The 26645-nt window shown below is 38.1% G+C and overlaps 1 protein-coding gene and 1 pseudogene across 4 annotated transcripts in view; one reads left to right on the top strand and one right to left on the bottom strand.

The window, feature by feature from the left end:
* The window catches only part of EHHADH (enoyl-CoA hydratase and 3-hydroxyacyl CoA dehydrogenase), a 58781-nt gene that overhangs the window by 16643 nt on the left and 15493 nt on the right, over positions 1-26645 (top strand). For all 3 annotated transcript variants that reach the window (XM_082461462.1, XM_082461461.1, XM_082461460.1), the window contains 2 exons: positions 7410-7514; positions 26249-26590. In XM_082461462.1, coding sequence (XP_082317588.1) covers positions 7410-7514; positions 26249-26590 — 447 coding nt within the window. The remainder of the gene's footprint in view (positions 1-7409; positions 7515-26248; positions 26591-26645) is intronic.
* LOC309660616 (kelch-like protein 15 pseudogene) lies at positions 21497-23852 on the bottom strand (annotated as a pseudogene). Its single transcript has one exon. The product of its transcript is annotated as a kelch-like protein 15 pseudogene (transcript).

Genomic DNA, 26645 nt, shown 5'->3' with positions numbered 1-26645 from the left:
GAACAGCTTAGTTGGGTTCTAGCTCAAGGTTTTTCATGAAGTTGCAGTCAAGATACTGACTGTGGCCATAGTCATCTGAAAACCTGACTGGGGCTGGAGGATCTACTTCCAAGATCTACTTCCAAGGTGGTGCGCTCACATGGATGGCTGCTGCTGACTGTTGGCAGGAGGCTTCATTTCCTCTGCACGTGGACCTCTCCCTAGAGCTGCCTGCATATCCTCACAGCATGGAAGCTGGCTTCCTCTAGAGTGAGTGATCCAAGAGAGAGCAAGGCAAAGACTGCAATGTCTTTTATGACCTAGCTTTGGAGTCACATGCCATCTTTTCTGAACTATTCTATTGAATATACAAGTCTTCCCCATCCAACTTGGGAGGGGAACTTGAATACCTACAGGTCAAACACATGGCAGGTCACTTTGGAGACCAGCTACCACACTGTATACTCTTCTTAAGCTCCATGCCTACCTATTATGTAAGTAGTATACATGGTAGGTTAGATGGAGATCAGTGCTAAGGAGAAAACATAAAGCAGAAAGGGGAAATGTAAAATGATAGGGCTGGGGGTTGAGTAATATTTTAGGTAGGATAGTTGGGAAAGGCTTTCCTACAAAATGAATGTGAGTGAATACCTGAAGGATGGAGGAAGCTTGTTATGCCAATATCTGGAGGAAGATATTCCATGTGGAGAAAATAGCAAATACCAAGCCCTGAGGTAGTGGCATACTTGGAAATTTCCAAGAACAGCAAGAAGGTCAATGAAGCTAGAGTAAGGTGAGTAAGGGGAAGAGTAGTAGGGGGTGAAGTCACATCAGGTAGGGCCTTGAAGATAATAGAGAGAACTTTGGCTTTTCTTCTGAATGAGGTAGAAAGGCATTAGAGTGTTTTGAGCAGAAGACTAACAAACATGCTGTCACTTATGTTTTTTAAAAGATCACTCTGGCTACTGAAAATATATTAATTGGAGGTTAGGCCAGAAATAGGAAGACTGATTAGAAGCCTGCTTTAATAATCCAAGGGAGCCATGATGGGAGGTTAGACCTGAGTGGTAACAATGTAAATGGTGAGACATGGTCAAATTCTGGAAATATTTTGAGCCAACAGGATTTTGTGACAGATCAAATGTGAGAGGTGAGGGAGAGGGGAGAGAAAATGATGATTCTAATGGCCTGAGCAGCTGGAAGGATGGCGCCATTACTGAGAAAAGGGGAATTCTGCTGGTAGAGCAGGTTGTAGGGGGGAATCACAAGAGCTTAGTTTTGGACATGTTAAGGTTTGACATCCAACTTGAGGTGTCAGGTAGACAGTTGGATAGACTGGCCTGAAATTTAGAAGGGAGATTGTCTGAACTTCTCTCAGTCTTCATTTTCTCATCAGCAAAACAACCACATAGTTGTGTAAGGCATAATGAAATTACATGACTTGATTATGGTATAGTACCTGTCACAGAGGAGACATTTTATAAATGGTAACTGTGGTAGGCATAATAATGCCTCTCTCCAAGATGTCCACATCCTAATCCCTAGAACCTGTGAATATATTACCTTACATTCGAAAGGGACCTTGCAGTTGTGATTAAATTAAGGATCTCAAGATGGGAGATTATTCTAGATTGTCTAGGTAGGCCCAATTTATCACAAGCGTCCTTAGAAGAGGAAGGCAGGAGGGAGAGAAGATGATACACAGCTGGCTTTGAAGATGGAGGAAGAGAAGAAATGTAGGCAGCTTCTAGAGGCTAGAAAAGCCCAGGAACAGATTCTCTCTCAGAGCCTCCAGAAGGAGCACAATTCTGCTGACCTATTTTAGATTTCTGACTCCTAAACTAAGATAATAAATGTGTGCTGTTTTAAGATGCAAGGTTTGTGGTAATCTGTATAGGAAACTAATACAGTAGCCATTAATAATGATGATATTAAGACTCTTGCTTCTGGAAAACATTTTTTTTTCTAAGAAGGGATGCTAAAAAATTGTTACTGAAAGTTGAAGATTCCCTGCTGATGTTAATGAAGAAAAATACCAGCTCTATAGGCACTGCCCCCATAGGAAATTAATAAGTAAATAAATTTAGATTAAATTAATAAATAGCTAACCTTTTCTGATCTTCTGAAAACCATAAGAGAGATAATTCTGGAAAGTGGAACAATTACAACAACCACTGCTTCTCCACGATTCCCTTAAAATGCCACCTGAAAACAACTGAATCTTTAGCAGTAACCACAAAACACACACTTGGGCACGATGCAGTATATTCCCTGACGTTCTCTGTCCAACTGATGAAAACTACAGTGCCCTGATGTTCCTTCTGCTGTTATTTTCTAGGTCCCGTCTTTCTTTTTCACTGAACAGCACAGAAAGCCTCTTCTCTATTCTCATAGAGCTTTTTCTCAGCCCCATAGTTACTTTATGATCTTTCCCAGGACAGGGATGCCCTCAGACTCTAGTCTTTGATGAGGTACCTCTTGCCACCCAGGGTACTGGGGAAGAAGTTGCGAATGGCGTCTTTATCCTGCCAGTCTTTCAGATTTAGTTAGGTCCATGTGGGTTTTCTCTATATTCGAACAAGATGTTAAGGGTGAGTTTTAATACCCAGGGCTCCCAGTCAGCAATAATAAATATCAGCAAGTATTATTCATGAGTAAGACAAACAGACCAAAAAAAAAAAACCTATGAAAATATTCTGTGTCATTAGAAAAATGAAACATAAATGTGAGTCTGTTGAAACAGATTAAAGGCAACAAAAATCTTAGAAAACTCACAATATTCTAAATTAGAAAAGAAAATATTTTATTTATTAAATAAGAACACCCTGTTTAAAATCAAAACATTAGCCAAAATAACTTTTGAAGCAATAAAAAAAAGATGCAATAGAACAGACTACTGAATCAGCAACATAGAGGGTAGAGACATGTTTATAGAATTCAGAAGAATTTCTAAAAAAGATACAGAAAATGTAAATGAAGGCAGCAGACATGAGAGGTCTATAATAGAGGCCTCTGCTATGAATAATAAAAGCTCCCAGAGCACAAAGCGAAAAGAGGAGAAGCAATAACCAAAGGAAAAAATAGAAGAATCTCTTCAGATACATAAAAGAATCAGAGATTGTATTTTAGTAAGCACCTCATTTTCCTGGAAAAACTGACGAGATGTCAATGCCTTGTATTTTGATAAAGATTTTAAATTTCCAGGAAATAGACTCCTGCAAGCTTCCAAAGGATAAAAACAAAACACAACAAAAGGTTACTCTTGAAACAACTAAAATCACTCCAGCCACAAATAAATTCTCAACGTATGGAACATTTGTATACTAAGATGCTATATAGTCTTAAATGTGGTCTAAATCAGGAGTTCTTAAAGTGCGGCCCAGGAACTCCTAGGTGTACCTAAGACCATTGTGTATGGGGGGGCGGGAGGGGTCCATGAAGTCAGAACTATTTTCATAATAATAAGACATTGCTTGCCTTTTCCACTCTCATTCGCTCACAAATATACAGTGGAATTTTCCAGAGGTTATTGTATGCCATGTGGTATCAAAACAGATTGAATGCAGAAGCAGGAATGAGAATCCAGCTGTCTTCTATTAAGCCAGACATTAAAGAAATTTGCAAAAATATAAAACAACAACACTCTTCTCACTAAATTTTTAAAATTTTGAAAATAGAGTTATTTTGCCTAAAAATTTATTTATGTTAATATGTAATAGGTTTATCATGGTTATTTTAAAGTGATTTAATAAAGATACATTTTTAAAGTTCTCAGTTATAATTTCTAATAGAGTAAATATTAATAGAAATAACCCATATAAACAAAAGCTCTTTGGAGTATTCCATAATTTTTAAGAGTGCAAAGGGGTCCCAAGACTAAAAAATTTGAGAACTGCTAATCAATACACTTATTTTTTTAAATAAATTTATTTATTTTATTTTATTTATTTTTGGCTGCATTGGGTCTTCGTTGCTGTGTGCGGGATCTTCTCTAGTTGCAGCAAGCGGGGGCTACTCTTTGTTGTGGTATGCGGGTTTCTCATTGCGGTGGCTTCTCTTGTTGCAGAGCACAGGCTCTAGGTGCGCAGGCTCAGTAGTTGTGGCTCACAGGCTCAGTAGTTGTGGCTCGCGGGCTCTAGAGCACAGGCTCAGTAGTTGTGGTGCAGGGGCTTAGTTGCTCTGTGGCATGTGGGATCTTCCCAGACCAGGGCTCGAACCCTTGTTCGCTGCATTGGCAGGCAGATTCTTAACCACTGTACCACCAGGAAAGCCCCAATACACTTATTGTTTGACACAGAAACCACAATACAAAACTGTGCACACATGGTCCAAATTAGAAAATAATGAGTCTATATTATTACTAATATATAATTACTAGTGTAAAATTTATACAGTTACTAATATATAATTTAGACTAAAGTCTAAAATGGATTTTTCCCCCTTTAAATGGGGAGACGTTATAAATTCTTTAGAGCATGAAAAGGGAGTTAAAAACTAAATTTCTTGTCTTCAGTAAATTAGATTAGAAATTGCTTTAATTTACAGTGGTATGATAAGTACACTTTTAAGAATGTGAACTATTTTAAGTACCTAATGCAGAATTCATAAGAGGATGCTTACAATCAACCCAACATACTACAGAAATTCAAAGCACATGAGAGGGTTCATTCTGCAAAAGACAAAATAGAAAGGAAGTAAAGCAGCATAAAATATAGGGGGAAATCATAATAGTGTGAAATGAGTCTGTAAATTCTAAAGTTCATAGAAATTAAAGCATGTGGAGGAATATTGAGGAATTGTGTGTTCCTGCTTTCAGTATTAAGCCTGAAAGGCAAGAATATCTTGGAGGAAATCAGGAAGGAATCTGGCTTCTTTGACAAAAAGAAATAAAGTGAACTAGGATTTGCCTTTTTCAAAGCACTGCTGCTTATAGAAATATCACTATTTTTAACATGATGAAGAGAAGAGGTAAAAATAGTAAGAATATGATAGATTTTGATTTGCATAGAGAAGGTCACAGTGAATTAGAAGAAAGCTAACATTAGAATCATACACCTATCTTTTTATTTTACTTTATTTTATTTTTTAACATCTTTGTTGGACACCTATCTTTTTAAGTAGTCTGTACAATTTTAGGGGGACTTTAAAATGGCATCTGGAAAGAGTTCCATGTAGAAATTTTTTTCTAAAGCTTGGAAAAGAAGCCACAAAGAAAATTGGAAAAAATTGAGATTACCTGGCTTGGAGAAGTCTCAACTTCAGTTGCCCCCGTCTCTTTATAGTAGATCTAGGCAGGGCTTTTATTAGATTGGACAGTGGTTATTGTCTACACTCAGAGCAGCAAAAGAAAGAACAAGTTTAAATCTCAGCATGAGGATTTGGGTTGGATATACAGAGCTGTGTCTTCAGGTTCTTGAAACAGAATAAAAGTACTTGAAATCTCATTGACTCTGTAAGAACAGTAGTGGTCCTTCCAACTTTTGTGAAATCCAGGTCAGAAGAAAACATTACAGCTAAAGGAATTTTCAGTTCATCCTGTGGACATCTCACCTTTCCCCTGCTCAGTTGCCCCAAAGATCCTTTTAGTACCCAGGTTTTCATATTCCATTCCATGTCCCTTTGGGCCCCTTAACCTAGAGAGTCTGATTCACTCACCCCTCACTCAAGTGATTTTGTACAGAGGAGACTTCACTCTTGAAGCCACGTGCCCACGCCCCACTGCCCTCCTCACCCCAGGTGGATATCTGGAAGCCTGTTTTCAAAGGCATTTCCAGAAAACTGCCCAAATATTGCTGTTACAGAGTGACCCCTGCCCAAAATCATTGAATTGTCTATCTGATCAAGAAAAGCCATTGGTAGCTCTCCGAAGCACTAATAAGAACTGGGAATGGAGGGTTTGTCTCAGAGATGGCATCCACCAACACTCTGTAAGAGCAGCAAAGACCATGGAGTTGTTGCCAGCAAAACTGACTTGGTGATTGCTCTTCAGAAGCCCAGATGGTGCTGGTAAACAAGCAAGCAGTGTGTCACTGTCTCTCTCCTGACCCTGTGGTGAGGGAAGCTTATATCCCTTAACCTCCTGCTTCAGAGTGTGCAGATCAAATTACGTATTTACGCCTGCTGGAGAACGTGGGAGTAATGCAAACCCTCATCAAACTTCTGTAACCTCCTAGAGCTTCCAGTCTATACCAGAGGCTGCCAGTGTCACTAGTGGATGGTAGATGCTCCTGGCACCACCACCACCAGACACTAGATGTCACCACCTGTGAAGTGAGATTTACACTGCTGCTGTTCCTTAGTGTTACTCACTCCAGCTAAAAACCCTCAATTGAGCACTCAGTTTGCCAAGCTTGGGATCATGGGACACACCCTAGTGCCAGGTCTGAAGGAACAATTGTCTGATCATCTGTTTCCTTTTTAACTTCCTTTTTAGCTCCAAAGCTCACGCATTAGCAATTCCACAAACTAAGGGAGGGTCGAGATGCTGGGTAGCCAAAAAATGGCAGAGGTCCACCCCACTTTTCCTGTGAAATTTTGATTATAACTTATGTGATATCAACTTAATAATTCTTTTCCCCTGTCTATCCAACTATATTTGTGTTTGAGGACTCAGTTCGTAATCAATGGCAGCCCTTGGTGTATGCTAGTATAAGAATAGATAGTACTGGGCTTCCCTGGTGGCGCAGTGGTTGAGAATCTGCCTGCCAATGCAGGGGACACGGGTTCGAGCCCTGGTCTGGGAAGATCCCACATGCCGCGGAGCAACTAGGCCCGTGAGCCACAATTTACTGAGCCTGCGCTTCTGGAGCCTGTGCTCCGCAACAGGAGAGGCCATGACGGTGAGAGGCCCGTGCACCGCGATGAAGAGTGGCCCCCGCTCGCCGCAACTGGAGAAAGCCCTCGCACAGAAACGAAGACCCAACACAGCCATAAATAAATAAATAAATAAATAAACCCAAAAGTTAAAAAAAAAAAAAAAAAAAAGAATAGATAGTAGTTATTGCTGTGCTGCTACTACCTCTGTTATATTTTATCTCTATTATTATCAAACAATCAATCCTCATTATTATATAGAGACTTATAGTTCATAAAGTGCTTCTAATAGAGATTTATAGAATAGAAGGAAAATGTATTATTTTCACTTAATACTCAGAATTACCAAGGTAAGCATAATTATTGCCATTTACCAACGAAGAAATTGTGGTCCTAGTACAGTTCACACAAATAGTGCAAGGTAGAGCTGGAACTTGAATCCAAGTTTTCTGATTACCTCTGCAGTAATCTTTCCACTGTAACAGTCAGCGTGGTGCTTGTTTATTTAGTAACAGATGTTTATACCCAGGACAAGTGAATTTTCCTACTAGAGAGAGTGATGCTTTTGGTTTAATCTCACATTGTTCTTTGATTTGTTTTATTTTGTTTTCTTTTAGGAAGACATATTTCGGCAAATGAAGCTCTTAAGCTGGGTATTCTAGATAAAATTGTGAACTCAGATCCGGTTGAAGAAGCAATCAAATTTGCCCAGAGAGTTTCAGGTAAAGAAGATAATAATAAAACTAGCACAAATTGGAAACAAGTTAAATGTCCATCTTAATAAGGAACTCCTTAAATATTTTATGGTACATCCAAATAGAATATGATACAGTTTTTTTTATTGGAGTATAATTGCTTTACAATGTTGTGTTAGTTTCTGCTGTACAATGAAGTGAATCAGCTATATGTATACCTATAGCTCCTCCCTCTTGAACCTCCCTCCCTGCCCTCCCCCCCCCCCACCCATCTAGGTCATCACGGAGCACCTAGCTGAGCTTCCTGTGCTTTATAGCATGTTCCCACTAGCTACCTATTTTATGCATGGTAGTGTATATATGTCAATCCTAATCTCCCAATACGTCCCACCCTCTCCTTCCCTCTCTGTGTCCACATGTCCATTCTCTACATCTACGTCTCTATTCCTGCCCTGCAAATAGGTTCATCTGTACCATTTTTCTAGATTCCACACATATGCGTTAGTATACGGTATTTGTTTTTCTCTTTCTGGCTTACTTCACTCTGTATGACAAGACTCCACATCTCTACAAATGATCCAGTTTTGTTCCTTTTTATGGCTGAGTAATATTCCATTGTATATGTGTACCACATCTTCTTTATCCATTCATCTGTCGTTGGACATTTAGGTTGTTTCCATGTCCTGGCTATTGTAAATAGTGCTGCAATGAACATTGGGTTACCTGTGTCCTTTTGAATTATGGTTTCCTCAGGGTATATGTCCAGGAGTGGGATTGCTGGGTCATATGGTAGTTCTATTTTTAGTTTTTTAAGGAACCGCCATACTGGAGGTTGATACAGTGGCTGTATCAATTTACATTCCCACCAACAGTGCAAAAAGGTTCTCTTTTCTCTACACCCTCTCCAGCATTTATTGTTTGTAGATTTTTTGATGATGGCCATTCTGACTGGTGTGAGGTGATACCTCACTGTAGTTTTGATTTGCATTTCTCTAATAATTAGTGATGTTGAGCATCTTTTCATGTGCCTCTTGGACATCTGCATGTCTTCTTTAGTGAAATGTCTATTTAGGTCTTCTGCCCATTTTTTAATTGGGTCGTTTTTTTGATATTGAGCTCCATGACCTATTTGTATATTTTGGAGATTAATCCTTTGTCTGTTGCTTCATTTGCAAATACAGTTTTAAAATGAATGAGAAACTCTATGTATTGATGTGGTATGAATGCCATGATGTAGTGTATGGTTAAATGAAAAAAGCATCATTGTGTACAGTGGTTCAACATTTGTGTAACAAGAAAGGGGGGATGGGATTGAATGTTTATATAGGGAGAGTGTATATATGTAACTGTCTCTGTATAGGATACTTCTGTAATGATTCACACGAGAGGATTGATGGTTGCCTCTGGAAATGGGGCTGACCAGCCAGCAGAAGCAGTTAAAAGCAGACGTCCCTTTTTATTCTTCTGTACCTTTTGAATTTTTACTGAATGAGTGTATCTTCTATTAAGAAACATAACTAAAATTTAAGAAAAACCAAGCAAACAAACATTTCAGCCATTAGAAGACAGGCTCTATAATTTACCACGATGAAGCCATGGTTCTGTCTCAGTGAGCGATGTTTTCTCTCTCTCACTGGTTTCTAACTTTATGGATTCATGACATTCCTTTAAGAGTTCTTTGGAGTGGCATTCCTAGATTTCTTTTTCTTTCTTTTTTTTAAAAAATGTTTCTTTTCAATTTATGGAGGTTGGCAGCAAGATGGAGAGGGTTAAAGAGCATCAGAAAAAATAATTGGGAGGAATGTTGGGCTCTAGGCAGAGTGTTCATCTCCCCCGGTTGGTGGTAGGTAATGGCTAGGTGTCATTCAAAGGCTTCTTTTGAAAAAGTCATTCTTTTGTCCACCCTGGCAGGGACCAAACACTTCCCTGAAATAATCTTTCCTTTTGTGGCTCTAACCAGTTACTGTTTCATTTCAATAGCAAAAGCTTGAACTGGAAAGGCCAGGAACTGTAAGGAGAAAATACTGGTGACTCTAAAGAGAGTTAGCAAGGCTTTGCCCAAAAGGGAATGAGTTTCCCGCTGTCTTTCTCTGCTTTCCAGATAATCTTCACCACAGTTTCATCACTGGTTTCATTGTGCCTCCTGGAAGCACTTATTGTTTTGTTGGAAGTCATTTGGCCTACAGCAAAGGCTATTTGCATTTGTAGGTCCCTAAATGGTTTTTGGTTTGGGGCTTAAGAGAGACCCATGTCTATCATTTACACCTGTAGTTTTAGTTTGTAAAGGCCCTGATTTTGACAGAAGTTCTTTTCTTTGACTGATTTCCAGAGATTCAGATTTGAGAGTTAAGTTACTTCAAGAGATAGATGAGCATCATGGTCTGGTACATTTATAAAATGATCTGTTTTAATTACTAAAATTTATTTAGTTTTAAAAATTAATTTTACATTAAAAATTTAAACACTAAATTGTTATTTTTAAAAATTTATAAAATGGTCTACTCAATCTCAGTAATATTACAGTTTGTCCACTTGGTGGCATCCAAATATTGAGGAGGAATCATTTGCTTTAAAATTTGGTAATTTACCTGTTAACAATAGGAGAATGGTTCTGGGCTTTGGACAATTATGTATAACTATTTTAAATTATAATCATGAAAACTTTGTAGAAATGTAAAATTGTGATATAAAAATGTCTAAATACAAATTTACATATAGTCTATACTTATAGCTACATAGAATATTATGAATACAGACAAAAACTTTTTGTTGTTGTTTTTTAAACATCTTTATTGGAGTATAATTGCTTTACAATGGTGTGTTAGTTTCTGGTTTATAACAAAGTGAATCAGTTATACATATACATATGTCTCCATATCTCTTCCCTCTTGCGTCTCCCTCCCTCCCACCCTCCCTATCCCACCCCTCTAGGTGGTCACAAAGCACCGAGCTGATCTCCCTGTGCTATGCAGCTGCTTCCCACTAGCTATCTATTTTACGTTTGGTAGTGTATCTATGTCCATGCCACTCTCTCACTTTGTCCCAGCTTACCCTCCCCCCTCCCCACATCCTCAAGTCCATTCTCTAGTAGGTCTGTGACAGACAAAAATGTAAAGAAAATACACAAAAATGAAAATAAGTTGTTTTTCCCCCAGAATTTCTTAAATGATTTTTGTTTTTGTTTTGATTTTTCCAGCTTGAGGTATAATTTACACACAATAAAATTCACCCATTTTAAATGAAGAGGTCGATGAATTTCTGTAATCATTTGCAGTTATATAACCACTGCCACAATCAAGATATAGTTCTATCACCCTAAATAGTATTGTCATGCCTCTTTCCAGTAGATTCCCTCCCCTGCCCTTGGCCGCAGACAACCACTGGCCTGTTTTCTGTTACTATAGTTTTGTTTTTTAGAATTTCATATAGCAGGTAGTCTTTTGTGTCTGGTTTCTCTCACTTAGCATGTTTTTGAGGTTCATGATGTTCTTTCATGTATTAATTTTTTATTCTTTTTTTGTTACTGAATAATAATCCATAGTATGGATATACCACAATATGTTTATTCATTTATCAGTTGATGAACATTTAGGTTGTTTTCACTTTGGGTGTACACAAGTCTTTGCAGACATTATATTTCCCTTTCTCCTGAGTAAATACCTAAGAGTAGTATTGCTGGATCATATAGTAAGTATATGCTTAATTCTTAAATGCTTTTTAAAGTTGGTGATTAATATAAAACCATTTATGATTTGAAAGACACTAATTTTTGCCAAGCAAATCAGCGAAGATAGAAAAAATAATATGCTCAGATTGAATTTAAATAAGCACTTATTAAACAGCTTGTAGTATATCCTGCCTGTCTAGATGACAATTGGGCAATCATGTATTGAAGCTTATTCTTACGTTTTGACTTATTATTTCTATTCTCAGGCGTTTATCACAGAGAAATAATCACAGAAGTATACAAAGATTTGTATACAGTGATACTCACTGAAGCTTTATTTATCATTATAAAATGTTGGAAACAACTCAAATATCTAATTCTAAGAGATTAATTGCATAAAAGATGATAGATCTCAGTGAAGCAACCCCATTCAGCCATTAAAACTTCCATTTTTAAAAGGAAATTGAAGAGCTTGGAAAAATGCTTACATGTAATATTAAGTAGAAAAAACAACCAGATAGGAAGTTGCACAAATGTGTGTGTGTGTTCATATGCATATTTACATACAGAAAAAAAACTACAAAGAGATATAACAGATATTTAACAGTGGTTGTATTTGGATGGTAGGTAGTGAAGACCTTTGTTTGTTTGTTTTTTTAATGTTTATCTTTTCGTATTATCTGAGTCATTAAATTTACCCAAAGGAAAAAGGGATGCCTGGCCAGTGTGGAAGGGGTACAGTCTAGTAGAGAAATAGGTTTAGGATTAGATGTCAGGAGGCCTGGATTATAATTTTAACCTATAGCTATATGGACCCTAACAAATCAGCTTTGGGGGCTTTATTTTCTTCATCAATGAAAGGAAAAGTTTCAACAAAATGAGTTGGTTTCAAACCGTGTTCTGAGACCCTATGGGCTCCAGTTTTTTGTCTTGCTACAACCTGGGCAGCTCTACTGTGTCTCTTTTGAGGTTTAGGGTTTAGAATCCCAAGGAAAACTCTGGTACTTCTACTTAAAAAAAAAAAATGAGTTCCACTGTTTAGAATCCTATGATTTCTTGGTGCTGCTCTGTAATAGATAAACGCTAGAGATACAAGGTAGAGAAATAGGACATCTTACAAAATGTGTAGTTTAGCTGGGCTTACTTATTTTGCATTTCATTTTCATTTGAGGTCTTGTGCTTTTCCTTTCTTTTTTTCCTTTGTTTGCTTTTAAATATAGCTATTAGACTGTGGTTATTTGGCAGAACAAAATTGATGGATTGATTTGAAGGACAGGCTTCACAAAAATCTATTATAAAAATGTATATTTATGTTTTATAATAGATATTTATTATAAATATATGACAAAAATAGTACAGATATTTATTATAAATATATGATATAAATAGTACAGATATTTATTATAAATATATTATAAATATGAATGTATAAATATAATATAAAATATTTTTTATTAAAATATATTGATGTTAAATATATGTGCATTTACATATTTATAGTTATGTGAAGCTAGTGCAATTGTCTTGATCTAGAGGAATGGTTCTCAAACGTCACTGTGCATCAGAATCACTTGGAGGGTCTGTTAAAACATAGATTATAGGGCCCCACTCATTACTTTCTGCATCAGTACATCTGGGATGGGGCCCAATTTGCATTTCTAACAAGTTCCTAGGCGATGTTGATGCTGTATTCTGGGGACCACACTTTGAGAACCACTGATGTACAGAGAACAAGGGTGAGAATGGAGATAACTTTTCCTAGTTTTGACTTTTTACATGCAAACACTACTTGCTGTCTTAAAGATATTAGTAAATCAATTCTGCATGGTTAAAAAACATACATGTATGGTTGCACACCTTGTGATTATACTAAAAACTCCTGAATTAACAAACTTTAAAATGGTGACTTTTATTGATGTGATTTATATCTCAATTTTAAAAGTACATGTAAAATTTTTGAGTTCTCTTTTTCCATTTGTAAAAATATTCCATTAATTCAGCCTATTCTCACTCCCCATCACTACCACCACTCCCACTGCTGAAATGTTGACTTAAAAAACTAACAAAAGGAAAAGATTAAGAACACTTATTTAGTTTCCACATCCAATAAAGAAGTTGAGAAGGAAGGAAACTTCCAATGGTCAATGTTGCAATCAGCAGTTTTGGAGCCAGTTATGGGTGGGAGGGGATTGTAGGAGGTTAACATATATATCTAAAAATGTGATTTGGGAAGTAGCTGCAAATTTCTGTACAAACTTAACACGCATCCTGGAGAGTTGACTGTGGAGGTTAATTAGCTGCATGTATCTTAATGCTTTTGTTACATGAAGCCTCTTAGACTACTGCAGTGCAATGGATTTAGCAGAGCAATTCAAAATCACTTGGCCAAACCAGATTGCTTTGGCTAAACTGGGGAGGGGAGGGTCCTGTAAAACGCTATTTATTTGCATTTGGCCAGCAGCCTGCTTGTTCCCAAACTGAGTAAGAACTCCTTGTTCCCACGTGCATGATTCTGGCATGAAGCTGAAAATGTGTACTGTTAGTCAAAGATGGGCACAGGGGACATCCAAGTGGGAGCCTCAACTCAGGAACCCAGTGCTCTGTTTTTGTCCCTGTAATGAACTCTGGTCCTGTTACTATGACTGCACTGGGCTGTGTTAGCCATTTTTAGCGATTCTTATTCTGCCCAAAGACCTTGATCTGTTTAGATTTTGTGGCTTAAAAAAAATCTTAGTGGTTTCATCTGTCTTTCTCTTCATTTTATCTTTTGCACTTTGTAATTTATTTTTACTGTCTGTGAACATTTATATAAACATGTTTCACAAGAGCAGAGTGACACTGCCATACCTAGGAAGCCTGAGCACACGTCTAAACTGGGCTTCTTTTTTATGTACCCCAGTTCTTTAGGGACCCCCCTCAAGCCTGGAAAAATGCAGTTGTTCTTTTTGTCCTTTGCAGCCCTTCTATGAGAGAGAGAGCTTATTGTTTATGAGAGTTAGAGAAAGGAGAGTCCTTTATGTCTTAGGAAACCATTTCTGTAAACTGCGCATTATGTCTCTCTTTAGCCTAGGCAGAGAAAATCTCTTCCTGTTAGTTTACTAGAAAGGAAAGAGGGAAAATAATCACCTCCTTTTCTTCCTTTGGGCATGTGAGTCCCTTATTTTTTAAATTAAAACTTCTGCCTTGGAAAACTTCAAAGAATTAAGAAAAAATGTGAATGGGTCAGGGAAAGAATTCAATTATAAGCATATTTGAATCATTAATTAGTTCTTCACTTTCCCATGTTCCTGGCAGCTAATGCTGGTGCTGACCTGCTCACACTTGCCTCTCTTATTATGTAGTTACAGCTGAGTGACTTTAAAACTACCAAGACTCTAAAACTACCAGCTGTATAAGAAATACACTTTGAAAACACCATACCTGTAGACCCAAAGTGGAAATTCTGAATATATTTTGTAGTAATAAAATGAAGTTTTAAGATAATAGCATCCTTCAGTTACAGCCACAGAACAAAAGGAATAGGAAATTGACAGGGAAAAACCTTCTAATGGTTGTGCCCTGATCCAACACTCTCCAGTGGATGTGCTTTGTTTGGCCCTAGGCTGCTCAGGACAAGTGCTCTGGGGGGCTCCCAAAATGCGCATCTGTAGTCTCAGAGGTTCTGAGTATCCCCAGAATACTAGGAATATGCCAATTGGCTAAAATTACTGCACACCATTAAGTTTTTTTCTTCTTCCTTTTTTTTTTTTTAAAGATTTTTTTGATATGGACCATTATTTTAAAAGTCTTTATTGAATTTGTTACAATATTGCTTCTGTTTTATGTTTTGGTTTTTTGGCCGCAAGGCACGTGGGATCTTCGCTCTCCAACCAGGGATCGAACCCGCATCCCCTGCATTGGAAGGCGAAGTCTTAACCACTGGACCACTTTCTTCCTTTTTTTCTTTCTCATCTCTTTTCAATCTCTGGCCCAGGTTAGAGTTGCCAGGAGCTACAGCTGTCCTTGATACAGTGGCTGACATATGCTCTGCTCTTGGACCTCCCAGAGGCAATACCTCAAAATCAACTATTGAATTTTTAAAAAATACTCATGCCCAGGCCCCACCCTTAAAGATTCTTAACTGAGTTCACAGTGGGGCACGGGCATCCAAACTTTTTAAACTCCTCAAATAACTCTGATGTGTACTATGATGTTGAGAATCAGCCCCTGTCATGGTGGGGCTGGTGGTAGTGTCACAAGGACAGAGATCCAGCTCTAAGATATCCCAAACCCATCTATGCTCTGTCCCAGGAAAGACTGCACCAGCCACCTGTTGTCAGTTGCCCCAACACTGCCAGCTCTGCCTCCTTTCCTCTTCCACTTGTCCTCTCCCCACTGTCCTCTCCCCACTGTCTGTTCTTGTTTCTCTTTTGAGCCACCAGGGAATTAAATCAGCTGTAGGCCCTGGAAAGGTCTTCATCCTTCTGCACTGAGCTTGCTTTCCCATAAATTGAGGATTGGGTAACTCATTGGATAACTGAGCAAGTAATTGGTAGCCTGTTGGGTAGAGTTCATGTTTTTCCAACAATAGCAGGGTTAACAGGGACCACATGCTGCTACTCACCATCTTGCCTCCTTTCCTGAATCTTATTCTTATGTCATATGGGAAAGCATTAATTTAAAAATCCATTCTTTTCAATTCTACTTAGTAATCAAGCATTAAGGAAATGTTCTTGCCTCCTAGGTTAAAAAAAAAAAAAAGGTTGAGATTATACAATGCCTCACAGATACAGTTCTTTCTTGTGCACATGATTATATCCAAACCTTACTCTCCCTTGGACACATAGTAACACACCAATGCCAGACTGGCTCACATTCATCTGTCTTTTTATAGTGAAACTGCTTTGTAAGCTCTGGTAGGTTTCTGGTGTAATTAACTAAGGTGTACATTTTTGATATATTGCTTTATTTTTTAAGAGATAGCACTTTTTAGAAAACAGTTTCTGGAATACTATTTTAGAAAACAGTTTTGTTAAAAGTATAAATTTGTTAAACATTTATACTTTTATGTAAACTTTAAGATCATTCTTTTGAGTTATTTAAAAAAATAGGACCACAAGGATTCTGATTAGAAATTCATATATAATATATGGAGAATGTTTATTTTATGCTATTAAATATTTATATTCAGGGACATGGGGTCATTCTTTATTAAGGTATTATTTTATATTCTTCAATAAAATGTTATATAGACCTTCTTAAAGGTCTTGTACCTTTTTAAATAAATTCATTGCTAGATATTTTTTAACAGCCTTAATGAGGCATAATTTGCCTTTGAGTTAGAGTTGTGCAACCATCCCCATAAATGAGTTTTAGGACTTCTCCACTATCCCCAAAAGTTCCCTCTGCCCTTTTGCAGCTTACCCCCACTCCCACCCCCAGCCCTAGGCAACAGCTGATCTTTCTGTCTCTATAGATTTGCCTCTTCTGGACATTTAAAATGAATTACATCACATCAATATGTAATCTTTTGCATCTGGCTTCTTTCAGCTTGCATAATGTTTTTAAGGTCCATTTGCGTCGTAGCATGTATCATTAGTTTGATCTTTTTTTTTTTTTCCTGGCTGCGTTGGGTCTTCGTTGCGGCGAGTGCCGGCTGCTGTTTGTTGTGGTGCGCGGGCTTCTCACTGCGGCGGCTTCTCTTGTTGCGGAGCACGGGCTCTAGGCACCCGGGCTTCAGTAGCTGTGGTATCTTCCTGGATGAGGGCTCGAACCCGTGTCCCCTGCATCGGCAGGTGGATTCTTAACCACTGTGCCACCAGGGAAGTCCCTTTTTAAAAAATTAATTAATTAATTAATTTAGTTTTGGCTGCGTTGGGTCTTCGTTGCTGCGCGCAGTCTTCCACTAGTTGCAGCGAGCGGGGACGACTCTTCGTTGCGTTGCTCGGGCTTCTCATTGCAGTGGTTTCTCTTGTTGCAGAGCACGGGCTCTAGGCACGCGGGCTTCAGTAGTTGTGGCACGTGGGCTTCAGAAGTTGTGGCACGTGGGCTCAGTAGTTGTGGCTCTCGGGCTCTAGAGCGCAGGCTCATTAGTTGTGGTGCATGGGCTTAGTTGCTCCGCGGCATGTGGGATCTTCCTGGACCAGGGCTGGAACCTGTGTCCCCTGCATTGGCAGGTGGATTCTTAACCACTGCACCACCAGGGAAGTCCAGTTTGATCCTTTTTATTGCTGAATAGTATTTCATTGTATGGCTATACCACATTTTCTTTATCTATTCATCAGTTGGATATTCACATTGTTTTCAGTTTTTTTTTTTTTAAAGATTAAAGATATTTTATTTAAACTTTTCTTCATAAACACTTTTAACATTTTTTTCAATTTAAAAACAGAATGGATAGCATAAACATGTTTTGAATAGATTATATTCACGGCTTGGGAAAAATTACCTGACAAAAATGTAAAGGCTTTCAAAACAGGTATAAAAGGCAAACCTTAAATTATTCTAAGATTTTTAAATAGGCCCTAGGATTATTTGACAACTGGCCCAAAATGTACCTAAAGGTCAAAATATTTTTTCTATAGACAAAATATGCCCAAGGGGTATAGGGCATATACAAGTTAGATAGAAAATAACCTCTCTGATCACCTCACTGGAACATTCCTTCAGAAAGCAAACACCTAATCCTTACTGATATACTGATTAATAAGGTTTTTAATGTAGTTGTTCCCAAAGATGTAAAAAGAAAATCTAAGAACATTAAGGAGGAACAAACAAAGCTGATGGCATTCTCTCAATGTTACTTGTGTAATATTGAAGTTATACTGGTATACTGAAAGGAAACGACTTTCATGAGTTTACCTATTCCAGTCTATGTCTATTGAATATTTGACTTTATAAACTCTTGATAAACTAATTTTTCAGAACTTTCATTTTTAAGATAAATCTCTTTTTAGAAGATATTTATCCCCAAACCAACTCTAATCTGATAGAACGTATGATCCCTAAAAATGTTCAGAGTACAAAAAAAAAATAAAAAATGTGTAATAGGCAAACAGGAAAAATGGCACTAGCAGTTTTACTGCCATATAGCCCTCATTTATATCTAATTTACACTATTATCTATGTTGTGTTTTATACTTCAGTCTAAAATTTTAAATTACGTATTCTCAAAAGAGCTAGTCTTTTCTGAGAGATAGCTTATAAACTGAAATAACAATTTATATTATAAACTGAAATGTTATGACCTACAACCACATATATATATATAAAAATAGTCCCACTGAACGTTTGACATGTTTAGATAATGCAGCTCAAATAATTTGTTATAAAATATTTTAAAGCTTAGTTTCATGTAATTAAGACAAAACCATTTTTACCACTTCTCCCCACACAAATGTGTGTGTCCTTTACTATGACTCGAGCAGGCTTCCCAGAATGAGGTGTCCAAAGGTGCTGCTTTAGAAAAGATAAGTGAAGGGCTCAGTCAATATTTCACAAATTATAGTAACACTCACACAGAGTAATGAGGACACAGAGAAAGCTGTCTCAAGAAAAGCTAATAATTCTATTAATTAAGCTTTACTTTTTAAAAACCAGTAGTATTTCTTCCAATACAAAACCTTCAAGGTGAGAATCTTGAATTTTATGAAAAGGTTGTAGTGCAAGGATTTTCTTTAAGCAGATTAAAATAAAAACTTAGAAGGTCAAAGACATGGAAGAGAACAAACGTTTCTAATTAAGATGCAATTAACAAAGATCAGCTATTTTTGTAAAGTCTGGCATTTAAAATGTAAAGTGAAAATTAACACACAAAGATCACAGCAATTACACTGTATAGTTTTAAATCTTACTGAATTTTAAAAAATCTATTTTGAGCACATATAATGTATATAAACAAAAACAGTTCCAAATGAAGCACACAAAAAATAAAGTTGAAAAAAATTCTATGAAAAAATTTTCCATAGTTTAGTATAACAAAAATAAATCTCTTTCAGCAATTAAACCATAATTTTAAAAGGGAATGTAAGTTACTCATGGATTTAAAATAACCTAAATTAGCACTACATATAAACAGAAGAGTTTTCTCATACATTCAGAACCCAAGCAATAACAACTATTCTTAAAGCTCAAAACTGATTACAGCTAACATCAGGTCAGACATGACTTAACGTGTGAAGCTAAACCCAGAGTTAGTTCAAGTTAAAAGATTTCACAAATTTTCCAAAACATGAACTTTGATCTTGGCCTTGTGTTTTTACAATGAAGACCAAGAATATTCAATTGTTTGCCCAGATCTTACTTTAACTAGGACTACGAAGTCATATCTAAGCAATTAAAGAGAACCACCACTGGAGTGTAAAAGCCTGATGGGGTACCCTGTCTCGGTCTTTTCCAGCAAAAGACAACAATGAGGAAAATAATGAAGACGTTACTGTTATTTTCTTTAAAGCAAGATGGCACACATATAAAACACTAAGCCAACTAATATATTAGAAAAAGAATTAAACGGCTAATCTAACTCCTAGTTTTCAAAAATAAAACGACTAAAAATGATTTTTAAGATGTAGAAAAAGACTTTTACCCATATTAGCATGGGAAACAGGATACTGAATTTCGTTTTTAGAAACTGAAAGTAAATGATAGGACCACTTAATAAAAATTTAAGTCTCATATACAAAAGAATATTAACTTGATTTCTAAAACCAATTCCAATGTTTTGCTTTTTAAAAAACTACTTATGTACCTGACTGTTTCTAGCCTCCAGTTGTAGAGTTTTAAAATCAGGTTTTTTTCATAGTTGTCTATTTTAATTGCAAAAATGAAACAAGTCTTCACATTTCCATGATTTCACTCTTCCACTTTATATTCAGTGGTGGCAGCAGCAAAAAAAAAAAAAAAAAAAAAAGTGAAACTAGAAAACTTATACAACAGCCATATAGAAGGCATTGCAATATTGCACCAATATCCTAAGATCTGGCAAGTTTTGCCAGTGTAGATCTAGTCTGTATCATATATAGAGTCTACTCAGAAGAAAATGGCATCAATTTGAATGATCCACTCCCTGGTTATTCTTGCTTAATTTTGACAACTATATGTTTTTTCTTCGAGTTTAAAGAGTTGAAAGGTGTGGCTAATCCTAAAACACTTATTATAAATGCTTTTAAACAGTTATTCTTGATCCATTCTGAACTTTGAGGTTACTATCCTTCATGCTAGTAGCTTTCAGTAAATAAAACAAAAGCTGAGGGCTTACATCCCCAGTGCCACTAAATATTTTGTACTAAATAAACAAGTAGATATGACCAGTTAAGATTATAATTCTATTCCTTACCTCTAAGTCAAAACTGAGCTCAAATTTTCCACAAGTTGCTACTTTCCATTCAATAACAGATGCAGCAGCCTTATTGAATGTAAAGAACGGGAGTTGCACTTACTTTTAAGGGGCCTTTATTTAGGAGTCTGGTATTACCTAAGTTCTCTTTAAAAGTGCTTGCACGCTGCAGGGCCAGGGCTTGTCATATACCACTCCGATTCTCACTAAAAACAGGGTAACATTAAACAGACTGCAAAGAAAAACATTTTCAAAAAGAAGACATACATCGATAAGCAACACTAACGTTTACTTTTGAAAATAAAACATAAAATGTTAGTTTTCATAAAACCATACATGTTTCAGGAATATAAGGAGTTTGAATATTACTGAATCAGTATGGACTGAAGATAGGCTACTCTGATACCAAACGAGGACTCCAGTTATTTTAACTTTCTAAAAATGTTAATACATGTAAAGACGTTACATCTAGAATACAACAAGTATGGCAAACCGTGTGTGCAAGTGCACTAGCTTAAAAATATAGAATCCTAACCACGCATAAAAGGGGATGTGCCTTATATATTCATAAGATGTAAGCAAGTATGGATATGCTTTCACTAACACAATGCAGATAAGAGAAGGCAGCTTAGAAATAGTGTTTTGAATATAAAAAAGTTAAATTTGTAGAAAATTTATATTTTTGCATTTTCAGCAAAAAGCCATGCAAAAAGGTCAAGAGTTTTAAACTTAAATAATAAAATCAAAAAGTCTAACAGACTGCAATACACCAAAATAAATGTTCGAAAAGATTTCAGATAGAGATAGGAACTGAAATTACATCCAGTGACACTTATCAGGTCTTCTCTTAGAAGATGCATGACTCCTACACTGACATTTGAAAGAAATGTTTAAAGCATAACATCAACTTCCCAGATAAGTGAATCGTTCTATTAAACTGCTTCTGGAAGTAGTTTCAAGAGCTAGTGCTTAGAATTGACTTATTGCATGAGTTTGAGGCCACTAAAAAGAAAAAAAAGGATGCGAGCACAGAATGAAAACATTTTTATATTAGACCAATGGCTTTGATAGTAAAACTGGTGAGGTTCTTCTTTATGTTTTTTAATTAACTACTTTGTCTCAAACAAATTTTTTGTTTGGCTTTTTTGAAGGGAGAAAGATGCCATTAGTTGCAACGTCTGACCTTGTCCAGTATATATTCTGGAAAATGCAGGTTGCATACTTGTAAACCATCCAGCTTGCAGGGCATCCGCGGGTACTCATCTTCCTTCCATTTGTTTTCATCCGGATCAAAAGTGAGAATAGAATCGCTGTAATGACCATTGTAGCAAAGGCCTCCAAGAACCATTATCTGTTTGTCCAGCACAGTCACACCATGGCCACTTCTACCAATTGGCATGGACGCCAAGATGGTCCACTGATCAGTCTCTGGGTTGTACACTTCTGTGGAAGGGCATCCCTGAGACTCAAAAGAGGCCCTCAAGATCACACAGACACCACCGAAGACATAAAGCTTGCCGTTGTAAGAAATCATCTTGTGAAAGCATCTAGCGTAATTCATTTTGCTCTTATTCTCCCAACAGTTGGTAACTACTTGAGTTCTCCTGGTCCGCTGTTCTATGGTCCCTTCTTTACTGGGGTCAAACACGCACACTTGTTTGGAGGTGGAAGATGAGGTGATTCCACCAGTGATAAACAACTTGTTATTGAGCACTGTCCCCTCATGTCCATATTTGTTAACTGGAAAAGGATCCACAAATTCCCATTTATCATTGGTGATATCATATCTCTCTGTTGAATAGAAAGTCTCATCTCTGGTTCTGCCTGCTACAGTGTAAATAAACTTTCCAATAACACCAACTGCAAATTCTGAACGTGGTACAGACATGTCTGCCATCCGGAGCCAAGAGTTTTGTCTCGGGTCATACCTGAACACTTTGGAAGAAGCATGGAATTCGCCATCTGGGCCCAGTTCTTCCCCGCCCAACAAGAACACGAAGTTATTCACGATAGCAAGGCAGTCCGGACGCAGAGGTACTTGTGGGCCCTCCAGTTCCCACCAGACTCTTGGTTTCTTTAAGAGAAGTATTTTACTGTTAACCATGCTATGTCCAATCATGCCTCGGAATACTGTAGTTTGGGGTTTGGCAGAGCGGATGCGGCTTGATTTCCTGTCCAACAGAGGCTGCTGGTGAATGTTCTGAAAGTAATTCAAGGCTTGATCAACTTCATAGCGCAGCTGTTGGGAGTATCTATAAAATTCTGATGTCTTAACCTTCTCAAAAACACTGGATGGGGTCATCAAACAAAACCTGATGTTCTGAATGATGGTATCGGTATGTCTCCAGCGTCTTCTATCATGCCGCAGCCAAGACTGCACAGCCTCGTACAGCTCTATCTCTGGGAACCTGCTCAGATGATCATTATCCAAGTAAGACATGAGCTTCTCAAAGCTCAGATAAGACAGGAAGTCAGGCCTGGACATGAGTGGTACAAAGTTGTCTAGCAGAAAGGCGTCCAACTTCTCCCTGACTCCCTCGATGTTTACACCGAAATCATCTAAGAGTCTTATAATTTCTGCACAGTTTTCTAAGCAGATTTTTGCTAATAGAAAAGAGCAGCAGAACTTCACCACTTCTATAAGTTGAACATACATGGCAGCCTGAAGAATCTCATGAACAGTACTCATACTCAGTTCTATAGTTCCATAGTACATAAACTGAAGGACATGGCTGAAACCGGTAGCAGTTAGACCTTTTAAATGAATTTTGTCCTGATCTCGCTCCCTCATGTCTGCGGTAAACATAATTCTGAAGTAATCACTCTGGGTGGCCAAGAGTGCTTTATGGGCCTGGAACTGATGATCTTCAATAACCAGAGTGACATCAAGAAGCAATCCCTCCTCATACAGTGCTCTGAACCCAGCAGAGACACTGGTGTCATGGATGGAGGAACAGAATCCTTCCACGTCCCCTGCCATGAATCACCTCGGGGGTCCGTCCAGCCTCTAGTGGACGGCAGTCTGCATCAGGAAGAAGCGGGCCAGCGGGCCGGACGGTGGGCGGTCGGGCGCCGGGACGGCACTCAGCAGGCTCCTCGAACGTACAAGGGGCCGCTCCGGGGCCGGGCCGGGGCGCTCCGGCGGGGGGCGACTCTGCGCGCCTGCGGCCCCCACGAAACCAGTCCTGGGAAAGAAGACAGCGCTGAGACGCGATTCGAGATAGTCGGGATCTGCGTGAGGCGGAGCGGCGTTGGGGCCGGGCCCGGCCTTGCCAACGCCAGGGGCCTTGCAGCGCCCGGCGGGGGTCGGCGGTAGGGCCGACTCGGGGCCTCGGGCGGAGAGAGGGGCTGGGGGGTCGCGGGCAGCAGCAGAGCGCCGGCAACGGCGACGTCGACGACGGCGTCTCTGGGCTTCTCTGTTTTCAGTTTTGAGCTACTATGAATAATGCTACAGTGAGTATTCACATACAAGTTTTATATGTTTTCATTTCTCTTGGGTAGATTCCTAGGAGTGACATTCCTGGGTCGAACAGTAAGTTTATGTTTATCTTTTTAAGAAACTGCCAAACTGTTTTTCAAAGTGAATGTACTGTTTTACATTCTCACGAGCAATGTACGAGGGTTCCAGGTACTCCACATAACCGCCAACATTTTGTGTCATGTCTTTTTGATGATAGTCCTTCTAGTGGGTCTGTGTTGGTTATCTATAGTTGCATAACAAATTATTCCAAAATTTATTTGCTTAAAATCAAACAATTACTATCTTACAGTTTCTGTGGAATCTGGGTGTGGTTAGCTAGGCCCTCTGGTGTAGGGTTTCACAAAAGACTACATTCAAGGTATTGCAGGGGGGGCTGTATCCACCTGGAGGCTTGACTGGGGAACAATCTGCTTCCAAGCTCACTCAAGTGGCTGTTAGTGGAATTCAGTTCCTCTTGGTCTGTTGAACTGAAGGCCTCAGTTCCTCACTGGCTGTTGGCTGAAAGCCTCCTTCAGTTCTTTGCCTCATGGGCTTCACTGGAGGGCAGCTCACCCATGGTAGCTTGTTTCCCTCAGAGCGAGCAAATGAGAGAGCAAGAGTCTTTTTGTCATTTAATCTCAGAAACGACATCCCATTACTTAGAGGCTGCCTACCACATTCATTGTGGTTTTAATTTACATTTCCCTAATGACTAATGATGCTGAACATTTTTTCACTGCTTATTAGCTGTTTGTATATGCTCTTTGGTGAAATATCCACTCAAGTTTTTACCCATTTTAAAATTGAGTTGTTTGCCTTCTTATTATTGAGTCATAAGAGGTCTTTATATACTCTGGATACAAATACTTAATTGGATATTTTGTATGCAAATTGTATTCATTTTCTACTGCTTGATAACAAATTACCACAAGCTCAGCAGTTTTAACAACACAAATGTATTACTTAGTGATCTATAGGTCAGAAGTCTGGTAGGGGTCTCACTGGACTAAACCCAGGTGTCAGCAGCTGCACTCCTTTCTGGAGGCTCTAAGGGAGAATCTGTTTACTGCTCACTCGGGTTGTTGGCAGAATTCAGTACTTGTGTTGTAGGACCAAGGTCTCCATGTTTTTGCTGGTTGTAAACTGATGGCCATTCCTAGCTTCTAGAGGTCACTGCATTCCTTGGCTCTTGGCCCCCTTCCACCATGTTCAAAGCCAGATTGTCATCCATGGAGCCAGTCCTTCCTGTGTTGCATCTCTCTGACTCTTCCTCTCTCACTCCAGCTGGGAAAGGCTCTCCTCTTTTAAGCATTCATGTAATTAGATTGGGCCCACCTGGATAATACATGGTAATCTTTACATTTCAAGGTCTTTAACCTTAATCACATCTGTAGAGTCTCTTTGCCATGTAAGGTAATATATTTATAGGTTCTGGGGATTAGGAAGTAGACATTTGGGGAGGGTGTTATTTTGCTTACCATGCAAATATTTTCTCCCAGTCTATGGTTTATCATTTCATTTTCTTAATGGTGTTCTCTGAAGTACAAAAGTCTTTAATTTTGATGAAGTCCAACTTATTGATTTTTTTCTTTCATGGATTGTGCTAAGAATACTTTGCCTAACAAAGGTCATAAAGATTTTTCTCTTTTTTTTAGAAATTTTTATAGTTTTAGCTCTTCAATTTAGATTTATGATCCATTTTGAATTAATTTTTATATATGGTGCTAGGTAAGGATCTAAGTTTGTTTGTTTGTTTGTTTCATGTGGATATCCAGTTGTCCTCAGCATGTCCTTTCTCTCATTAAATTGTTTTGGCACCTGTGTTGAAAATCAATTGGCGATGATTATAAGGATTTATTTCTGAACTCTCAATTCTCTCCATTGATTTGTATGTCTATCCTTGTGCCGATATTACACTGTCTCCTTTTCTAGGTATTTTAAAGTTTTTGTTACTGTTAAGAATGGAGTTAAAATTATTTTGAACCTAAAATATTATTAACTCAGAATGATTTTCCTTAAGCTCACTGGCAGATTAATATAATTAATCTATCACAATATTATCTTGGCCTTGAAGTAAAAAGAAAATGTAACTTTTATGCCTCAATTAGGTAACTTGAAATTGCTTTGAATCTATTAAATTCTATCTAATGGGACTAAGTTGCAAAGATGTCAGAGATTTTGGTATTAGTGTTACATTAAATATCTTGATGAATAGTATTTAATTTCATATTTTGAATTTAAACAGGTTATTATTATCATTATATACACATATTCCCTTGGTATAGGTAACATTTCCAAATTTTCTTTCTTATTTCTTTCAGATCAATCTCTAGAATCCCGTAGAATCTACAACAAGCCAATCCAGAGCTTGTCCAACATGGACACCATTTTCAGTGAAGCCCTTCTGAAGATGCGGAAGCAGCACCCTGGGTGCCTTTCTCAGGAGACTTCCATCCGTGCAGTCCAGGCCGCTGTCCAGTATCCCTATGAGGTGGGCATCAAGAAGGAAAAGGAGCTGTATGTGTACCTTCAGAGATCAGGGCAGGCTAGAGCCCTGCAATATTCTTTCTTGGCGGAGAGGACCACACGTAAGTGGTCCACTCCCTCTGGAGCATCCTGGAAAACAGCATTGGCACGGCCCATCTCCTCTGTTGGCATTCTCGGTAAGAACATGGGTAATGTCACTCCCCAAATCTGCACATGTAAAGTACTACCATT

The sequence above is a fragment of the Balaenoptera physalus genome (genome assembly GCF_965194825.1).
Source record: "Balaenoptera physalus genome assembly, chromosome: 4".
Taxonomy (NCBI): domain Eukaryota; kingdom Metazoa; phylum Chordata; class Mammalia; order Artiodactyla; family Balaenopteridae; genus Balaenoptera; species Balaenoptera physalus.
This window is presented reverse-complemented; position numbering and strand designations above follow the sequence as displayed.